Raw genomic sequence first — 9,772 nt, forward strand, 5'->3', positions numbered from 1 at the left:
ATAGTGATAGGACAGGTGGGAATGGTTTTAAACTAGAAGAGAGGAGATCTAAGTTAGATGTTAGGAGGAAATGCCTTACTCAGAAGGTGGTGAGGGACTGGAACAGGTGGTCCAGAGAAGCTGTGGATGCCCAATCCCTGGAGGTGTTATAATAAGGTTCACTGGGGCTCTGGGCAGCCTGATCTAGTGGTTAGCAACCTTGCCCATGGCAGGTGATCTTTAAAGGCCCCTTCTGACTCAAGCCATTCTATGATTAATATATATATTCAGAATTGATTAGGTGTATATTAAAGTTTATTATTTTGTTGTTGCTGGAGCATTCTTTCTGGTATATTTTATACACTCTTAACGCCAGAGTTTTCACTTTGAAAAATGCAACACCTCATAATTTCAATGTAATCAAAAACACTACATTGAGTCAGTGTACAAGACTACCACATTTGAGTTAAACCTTTTTGCCAGTGACTACTTTGTTCTTTTTGTAACAAGTCCTATAGCCGAACTCTTCTACTGTCACTTCTAATAAGCCATAAATCTTCTCTGTCCTGTTTTTAATAATCAAAATCAACAGTTAAGACTTTTTTTTTAAAGGAAACATACCTCTACAAAAATCCTAACTATACCTCATTTGTGTTATACGTACCCTGAAAAACTCCCTGAGCTGCCAACAAAATGGCTTTTAGAAGCTTAGTTATTTGTAGTATTAAAAAAAGTACTAATTCAGTCAGCACAGAATCATAAGAAAATTATTTCTATGTCTCTTCCGATCTATCAGTGTAGGTTTTACTTAGCTCAGCATTATCACAAGGAGATTTTCCACCTTCCTGACTGCAGGTTTTGCTTTGCTCAGTTTTATCATTATAAGACTGTCTCCTTTCCTGATCGCTGGAAGCAGTTGCCTTCAGTTTTTCCTCAATTTTATCAGCTACTGCACGCATTTTTAAATCTCTCAAGCTGCTTATTAGGGTTCCATAGGCTCCTCTTATCCCATGACTTTGATGCCATTTCTGAAAGAGCTTAATCTTCATTTCAATTGCGTTACTGCTGTTATCCCAGGTAACTTGATCTATGATAGGTTCCGGCAGTCGGTGATGACGAACGAATGTCTTGACCTCATCTAGTGTCATTTCCAACACAATGTCATGGACATGGTGGCTCAGGTCAATATCTAGAAGCGTAAAAAGAAATGAATGCTCTTGGCACTGATCTGTTTGTTGGCTTTGTGTGCTTTTTTTTTTTTCTTTCTTTTTTATAATCTATATTCAGAACTGATACTTCTATTTAAAACAGACCAAGTTTCAGATATTCATGACTCCATATGTTTTAAGTGTGATTTTGCTCTATGTAACTGTATTGCCTTCTGGCACCTGAAATAGAACCTGTTTCCTCTGTAACCTCTTCATCACCTATAACCTCTACCATCAAAGCCTCGTCATGCCTCAATTACCTGTTTTGCTCAAAATAGCACTAAGAACAAGACAGGTCTTTTGTTATTATATGGTCTTGGAGCTTGTATTGTTCTCCTGCTGAATGTTACCACTGTGTTTTTTACCCATGAACATAAGACAGGTTCTGTTTCTGTGATTCCATTCCTGGCTGCAGGGCTACTCCATCATTAGAATTATCCATGATTCTAGAAATCCAACTTGCTGCCTCCTAGTGTCCATACCATACACAGAATAGAAATTTACCTGTTGTCAATCAGTACTTGCTTCCTATACAACAGAAACTCCTCCTCAGGCAAAAGTTTAATGGCACCACTAAATGCCTTAAGCACATTATGACCTGGCATTTCTATAATAAGTGTTCACAGTTGTGCCAGAGTGACAGCTCTACAAAGTGGCAGAGTCTACACAAAAAAAAGAACCTTTCTTTAGTGTAGAATTTATATCTGAATCTTTATTTTACTGAAGTTTGAGAAATTACTTGTCTCTTACCTATATCCATGAGTTTTGAAGTCTCCTGAAAAGAGAAGCAAGTGAGAAATAAGTGTAAATTTTTTTTTGTTAAAGGCCAACCCCATATAACAGGACAAATAGATGTCATCACACTTCTCAAATTTTCTTTAACTTTCTCCATGATTCTCGTGTTTTATAAGATATGGAATCAGACTGGACCCCCTTTTTACTTAAGTTTGGGGAGTCACCTCACAATCCCTATTGCATAAAAATATGCATGGGGATAGGATATCAGTTCTGTGGAGGTGTGATTATTTACAAAGTTCTGATCTTGGTCATGTCACTGAGTGCAACAACAAATCCTGAGGAAATGATATGGGGTTCCTTTTGCTTCTCCGAAGATTCCTCGCACTGAAATTTACTTCACTGATGTCATAGAAAAGAGGCATGCACATGCTTGGGCAGTCTCACAGTAATTTAAATGGAGCAAAGCTCCCTGTGTCAAGCTGAGTTTTATCTGATCTACGTAACAATACTTACATTAGAACTATCTCCTCTAGGGACTGCTACACCTCTGTTATCTTGGCTAGTAAAACTCTTCTGTTTTCTCTTGCCTGAAAGAATAAAACATAAACCATTTAATAATCCAGAGCAGTGTATTTCTCTGGACTCCAAGAATATAAAATTACATCTGAGTAAGCAGCTGAATATCTTATTCAGAGTATGCCAGTAACAAGGAACAGGGAATCACTTACGGTAGAACATTACTGCTGCAACTGCTAATGCTACCACACTTATGACAATAATTGCGGTGCCCCAAGATGGCATTCCTGCTTCTGTTGGAATATTGGAAACATTACATGAAAGCTAAGTCAAGTAGAGCAATACAGCAACACACTTGAAAATTTTAACAAGGTTTCATCAGATTATAGAGACCCATCTGTTGTCTCCAAATGGCAGAAGCTAGCACTTGAGCCACCCCATGTCTGCTGTGATCAAGAGAAAAGAGCAATCATGCTCCATAAGTCAGTACAAGGCACAGCAGATAGTGTCATGAATTGCTGTGGTTCACTGTGCAGAACACAGTACAATTCCAGTAGCCTCCCAAATATAGCAGATGGTAGGCCATGCTATGTTTTAAAATGGTACCTTGCCTTCCGCACACAGTGTCTGAAGTTGAAGTACATTCCTTTTCAACTAGGCCATTTTCACATCTGCAGAAAATATAAATTATTGTGGAATTTGTTTCTCTCTTTATAAATTGCCTAAGAGAGCAAGTCACAATCTCCTATTGCTTTTTAATCAGCTAATGGTGTCTTACACCAGGATGCTGGACTTTGGAACTTAACAAGTAAGAAAATAGTATGGGAAAAAGTATGGAAATGACGTATCAGTAGATCACACAAAAGCAACAGGAAAGCTTAGATAGAGTTTTTGAAGAGCATATACAGAGTTGGTGTATTTATATAAGTTTTTCTGCATACATTCAAATTAATTAGACTGAGAAAAGCCAGCTGAATAAGCTAAGTGCAAAGCAAAACGACTCTGTTTTCCCTTAGCTTATATATTACCATAGCCTCTGTCTTGAAACTGGTTGGAAAAAAGTGTGATCTTAACAACGTCATATTTAACAATGAAGGCATCCACTTACATGGTACATTGCTTGCAATCTGCACACAGACTTGAAGTGCAATAATAGTTCTTTGCACAGGAGCATTCTGTGTTCTGTGTTGGGGTACAGTTCTTTGCAACCTTGAAACCTAAAATGAATTCTTAAAGTTTGTTAGTTTGAAAAAGTAGGCCTGAAAAGCAGGCCTTTGCTCACAAGCTCTTGTCCTCAGACCTACATGTCTTTAGCACCACCACTCCTGGCGCTGGCGACACTTAATTTCAACAATGTAGATTTTATACGGAACCTTGCTTTGACAGTACTGGAAATACAAAGATAGCAGAGAGACCTCTGCTGGCCAAGAGCTCAAAAAGCCGATCACGCAGTAAAGGGCTCATTTAGCACTGCCATATGTTGTCAGCTTCTTTTTTCCATAGGAAAAAAGTTTAAAGCTGGAAGGGACCAAAGAAGAACACATAACCCATCTCTTGGTTGTCTGTCAGAGACAAGATCTTTACTCAGCCTGACAGACAACAAGTTTTATTTCTTCCTGAGAACCTTCAATAATGAGGAATTCCACTCCTTCTATCTAACATGTTCCCCGTGTAAGTTTTGAGCCAAGTTTATTATTTTTCTCCTGTCCTCAATGTATATGAAGAGGTGATCTCCACCTAAGAAGAAATATTTTTGCATAAAAAAATATTGTAAGTAGATCTATTTACTGTGGAAGCTATTTTCTTAGGTATGAACAGAAGGGAACTTTTGAGTTACCATATTCAGTGCCCTGCTATAACAGGAAACCACTTGTCATGGTTTTGTGATTTTCGATTATTGGTACTCCACATCATAACATCATGTAGTGAATGTACCTGGTTCTCGGAAGAGAAGGACTACTACATTTCCCGCGGTACTTTGCTCCTCTGTTACCATTTTCCAGCCAGAGGGAAAAGATAAAAGCTCACAGTATAAAAACTTGCAGATCATGAGACCTCGTCCCTTTTTCCGCCGTCTCTCGTCTTGGCAGCACCTCGCTCTCCAGCCGTCTTATCGTCGGTAGTAGAGTAAGGCCTACCTTGATTTTGGGACATTCTCTCTCTCTGTATTGGATTTATCAGCTTAAATTGTAATTATATTGTATTAAAGTGTGTTGTTTGGCATTCCGATATCTTATTTAGTAAATTAGTTTGTTTCTCCTCAGATTGTTGCCACTGTTCTTTGCTCTCAGGGCCATCCCCCTATCCTTTTCCCCTTTCCCCTTTTCCTGGGACGTGGGCCCCCCGTCCCCTTCGTCACGGAATCGGGCCTAACGCCCGTAAACCGTTGACACCACGTTATTTCTAAAATTTGATTACTGTGAAACCAATGCTGAAGCCATTCATGAAAATACCAAACATAAATGATCCTAAGAATGCTTCTCCTGGAACGTAAGTGGTAATTTTCCTCCTGCCTAGTACTTTCTACTAACTTCTCTTCAACATTATTTTCCATGAGATAATGTGACTAGTCATCCTTCCACAATATTGGAGTTAAAAGCTGTCTCCCTGCTTACCAAACTGGATTTTTGATGTGAGGAATGCAGAACTATCCTTCCCTAAATCCAGCTATACCAGACACCTGGTGAAACTGGTAGGAGATATGTTTTATGGATTTAAAAAAAAAAAGTCTGACTGGTATTGGATTTCTGAGACTTCTTGTCTCCCAGCAGGTAAATGCACAAAGGGCTCATTAATAGATACAAAATTGCCTAGGTAGAGACGGACCTTCTAACATCCTCTCCCACAGCTGTGGATGCTAGGAGTCTTTGCAGGAATTAGACTACAGAAATTAGAAGGTTTGCGTATTTCTTCCCTAAAATAGCATCTCTTGCCTAGTGAATATTGGCTAGGATGACCACTGGTCTGACACAGTAGAGCCTTATAATATCATGTTTTGATCCTATATCCCATGCAGCATACTGAATGTATAAAAAGCATCACTCTATCAGCTCCAGAAATTTCAGATAATATTAATTACATGAAAGACTACGAAGGAAATCACTGGGAATGCTCCCTTCTTACAACACTCCCTTTAAAATAGAGGATGAAGAAGAGAGAGCAAGCTTTCCTTCATTGACTCTCACTATGTATTGGGTCGTCCTTTCGAGAAGAAAAGCCCATGCTCAAGACAGAATTGATTCTTATATCCTATTTCACATCTCCATCATAACTTCAAAACTACAATCAATGTAATTTTTTTTACATTAGCTGATGTACTTGGAGGGCAGTTAAAGGTAAACAGAGGCTTCTGGGAAGACATGACCTTTGAGAACTTAGAAGCTATCTACATCTCAGGGCTGATGAAGGAAATAAGGTGTAGAATCCTGTCAGCCTTTTTTTTTCTTACATTATTGTCAGTGAAATTACTGAGCGAAGCTATTTGTCATGCTTCCAACAAGTGGGGTACTACATACCAAATAAAACCACTATCTGTGGGGTCCCTTACTATAACTCATAAAATAATATAGCGCGTGTAAGATAATCTAATAGGAATATATCATAACCCAAAGTTGAGGTTAGTGCATAAGCATTAACTGCTGTAAATCAAACTAGCAAAATCAGAATGCCTTGGAACAGCTGGGTTACCTGCCTCTGTGCAAAGAAAGGCACTGCAGAGGCAAGTGTGGAAGAGATGGGATGTTACTCTCCAAATGCTTCCTGTCTGAACAAAGACAGATATGTTGGCGCATTATTTCTCCTCATACCTTGTTTCTCTTCCTACTCTGTGCTTAGAAAAGAAACTGGAGGATAAGTTTAAGACTTTGTCATAAACTTCTCCATGTCGAACTTGTAAAACATTTTAGTCTGTGTGCTACCCATTACTTGGGGATTGCAGAGATCTTTCAGTTGAATCCTGTCTCTAAACAGACTTGCTGCCTAGAGTTGCTATTTCTGTAGACGTACCAAGTGTTGTGTCACATGAATGACATCTCATACACTTGTCCAAATCATTGATATGATCCATGAACTCTCCAGGTTTACATGGTACACACTCTGCTTCAGTGTTTGGGCACTCAGTACGTTTGAAGTGACCTGCAGAGAGACAGAGAAACAAGAAAAACATATATAGTACCTTTGGACAAAGGCCATCAGCTTTGAGACTTACGTCTTGAGACTTCTTTTTAATCCCTAATACCTTTCGATTTACAAAAACAGATAGAATCTATATTCATTATGCATATACATGTACTGTTCAGGAAGGCAGTGTACATAAGATCTGATTATCCTTCCCTCTTTCTCCAGTCTAGGAGAGAAAGAAAGCACACCAAACAAAACAACACATGCAAAACTAAAAAACCCATGAATATACAGAGTATCTTGTTGGCATAACCCTGTGTTTGCAGTTTTTTAACCTCTATTAAAGCTGTGTAAGTAATGTAGGATTATTATTATTATTTACAACAAGCATTTCATGTGTGAACTGCTATCTGTAGTGAAAAGCTACTGGTGCACTGAATCAAGAAATACTTTTGTGTGTTGATGTCCTGCAATAGAGAAAGATGGAGCTACAATGAAGCGCATCCAGAAAACCATAGCTGAGCTATCCCAGAAGAAAGCAACTGTGTGTGTTGTGGTTTCCACTTTAATGACTTTTCAGCATAATGATACTCACCAAGTCCACATTTTTTGCAACACTGACCATTTAAACTGTACTCCTTCTCTGTACAGGTAATTTCTCGCTTAGCAAAGCTCCTCTTCCTTGTAATAGATTTATTATGTGCTATGTGTATGGGAACTTCTGTATCATTTTTGCAGCGTGTTTCCATAACTAACACAACCACCTAGGAGAGAAGAACAGCAAATTACACAGGAAATTATCAAGGATTGTAGGTGCACATTACTGCTAGCACAGAGCTACATCAGCACTCTTATTCTATTGCTAAAGATGTTCATACTCATTCCCTTACTAAAGTTGCTTATTATATCAGAAGAGTTAATGGATAATGAGAAGACACATTGGATTTAACACTATCAACTCTACCATTGCAGGCACTGATTGTTTGAAAATTAATGCTTGAGAACAGGCCCATACATCTGAGCTGTAAAAGATAGCCTCATATGCCTAATTATGGTGCAAAGCAAAGAAACTCCCATTATTTTCTTGAAGAGCTTTCCGTGCATCACATCACTGTGCCTAAATCTGCCCTTTCTGAGTCAGTGGTAACATTCTTGCTTACAGCATATCCTTTATTCAAATGGTATATTTCAGGTTTTTGTTACTCTAGTGTTGCTTTCAAACTGAATGCTAATCGTTCTCTGAAAAAAAAAAAATTGTGCTTTAATATCACCCTAAATACCTGATCTCCAAATTGTTCTCATTCTTACTTTGCTTTCCAATTATTTTTCTTCTCAGTAGATGATGCTTATACAGTCCTAAAGAAGTATCACTTTCCTTCCTATCTAATTTACACCCCTGCTCCCTTTCTTTGAATGCATTTTCAAGTTAAATTGTATAATGCCTGGGTTTTTGTTCTTTTTGTCTGCCAGAGGATGATATTTCATGGCTAATTCATGCAGTTCTCATGGTTTTGTGTGAAACTGCTTCAACACTAACCATTACTTTAGTCAGATGCAAAAAACTGTCTGTAATTAACTTACTGGAAAAGGGGTTTGGATTTCAAACTTGCTTCTCATGTCACAGAAGTGTCATCTGTAGCTAAGAACTGAAGTAATCAATTGTCATGGTTTTGTGATTTTCGGTTATTGGTATTCCACATCATAACATCATGTAGTGGACATACCTAGTTCTCAGAAGAGAAGGACTACTACAGTCCCCACGGTACTTTGCTCCTTTGTTACCGTTTTCCAGCCGGAGGGAAAAGATAGAAGCTCGCAGTATAAAAACTTGCAGATCACGAGACCTCGTCCCTTTTTTCCGCTGTCTCTCGTCTTGGCAGCACCTCGCTCTCCAGCTGTCTTATCGTCGGTAGTAGAGTAAGGCCTTGATTTTGGGACATTCTCTCTCTCTGTATTGGATTTATCAGCTTAAATTGTAATTATATTGTATTATAGTGTGTTGTTTTGCATTCCGATATCGTATTTAGTAAATTAGTTTGTTTCTCCTCAGATTGTTGCCGCTGTTCTTTGCTCTCAGGTCCATCTCCCTACCCTTTTCCCCTTTCCCCTTTTCCCGGGGCGTGGGCCCTTGGGTCCCCCGTCCCCTTTGTCACGGAATCGGGCCTAACGCCCGTAAACCGTTGACATTTTTTGGTGGAGAATGCAAAGGGCAAAACTGGGGCAAAATTGAGGCAAAATTAAGGGCAAAATTCTTCTTTTTTAGCTTTTAGAACTAAGCTAAGATTGCTTTTTAGCTCTTAGAACGAATCTGTCTCTGCTCTCGGAAAGCTTCGTTATCGAAACTGCAGGTGCTGTAACTGCAGACGTGACCTTGAAAAGTCCAGGCGGACTGCCAATACTCTGGGATATTTTGTAAACTTTTGTGCACTTTTTGTAAACTTTTTTTTCTGGCTGCTGCTAGCCTGTCTTTGTGAAGAGAAGAAAAAAAATATGTATACAATGTGGCATACAGCTCCAGAGGAAGCTGCTAATTTTGTAGAGCTTGGGATTTTTGCATCATCCAACATCTCAGCTATTAGAAGAAGAAAACATCCTCCTGCTCAAGCAAGTGACAACAGTAAGACTATGTCACGCGTTGCATTGTGGCGTTTCCTACGTGACCAGGGAGAAGACATGAAGAAGTGGCACAAAAAACCCACTCCTGCACTACAAGCACGGGCAACAGAACTGCTAGCCAAGGCGAAATCCTCCGCTCCTGTCGCTGCGGGACGTGGTAAAAGCCGTAAGGGCCCTGATCAGAAGAACAAGGGAGGTAACAAGTAGAGGGGCCCTGCCCTCAGTCGGGGGGGGGAAAGGGATAATAGAGTGTATTGGACTGTGTGGATTCGATGGCCTGACACATCAGAACCACAGCAATATGAGGCACTGGTGGACACAGGTGCACAGTGCACTCTAATGCCCTCGAGTCACCAAGGGACAGACTCAGTTTACATTTCTGGGGTGACTGGGGGTTCCCAAGAGTTGACTGTGTTGGAGGCCGAAATAAGCCTCACTGGTAAAGACTGGCAAAAACATCCTATTGTGACTGGTCCAGGGGCTCCGTGTATACTCGGTATTGATTACCTCAGGAGGGGACATTTCAAGGATCCCAGAGGGTATCGATGGGCCTTTGGAATAGCTGCTGTAGACTCAGACAATGTTAAGCAGCTGTC

General features: G+C 39.7%; 1 protein-coding gene across 2 annotated transcripts in view; it reads right to left on the bottom strand.

Moving 5' to 3' along the window:
- Positions 273 to 9,772, bottom strand: part of FAS (Fas cell surface death receptor) — an 18,211-nt gene continuing 8,711 nt past the window's right edge. Inside the window, exons 2-9 of one of the 2 annotated variants that reach the window (XM_021400493.1) lie at positions 7,156 to 7,324; positions 6,447 to 6,575; positions 3,550 to 3,658; positions 3,048 to 3,112; positions 2,654 to 2,734; positions 2,439 to 2,512; positions 1,938 to 1,962; positions 273 to 1,168 (exon numbers count right to left, since the gene is read on the bottom strand). In XM_021400493.1, coding sequence (XP_021256168.1) covers positions 753 to 1,168; positions 1,938 to 1,962; positions 2,439 to 2,512; positions 2,654 to 2,734; positions 3,048 to 3,112; positions 3,550 to 3,658; positions 6,447 to 6,575; positions 7,156 to 7,324 — 1,068 coding nt within the window. In that variant the 3' untranslated portion in view covers positions 273 to 752. Of the gene's footprint in view, positions 1,169 to 1,937; positions 1,963 to 2,438; positions 2,513 to 2,653; positions 2,735 to 3,047; positions 3,113 to 3,549; positions 3,671 to 6,446; positions 6,576 to 7,155; positions 7,325 to 9,772 lie in introns of both variants that reach the window. The other variant, XM_021400494.1, reaches the window with a different exon arrangement.

The sequence above is a fragment of the Numida meleagris genome, chromosome 5, assembly GCF_002078875.1.
Source record: "Numida meleagris isolate 19003 breed g44 Domestic line chromosome 5, NumMel1.0, whole genome shotgun sequence".
Classification (NCBI taxonomy): Eukaryota; Metazoa; Chordata; class Aves; order Galliformes; family Numididae; genus Numida; species Numida meleagris.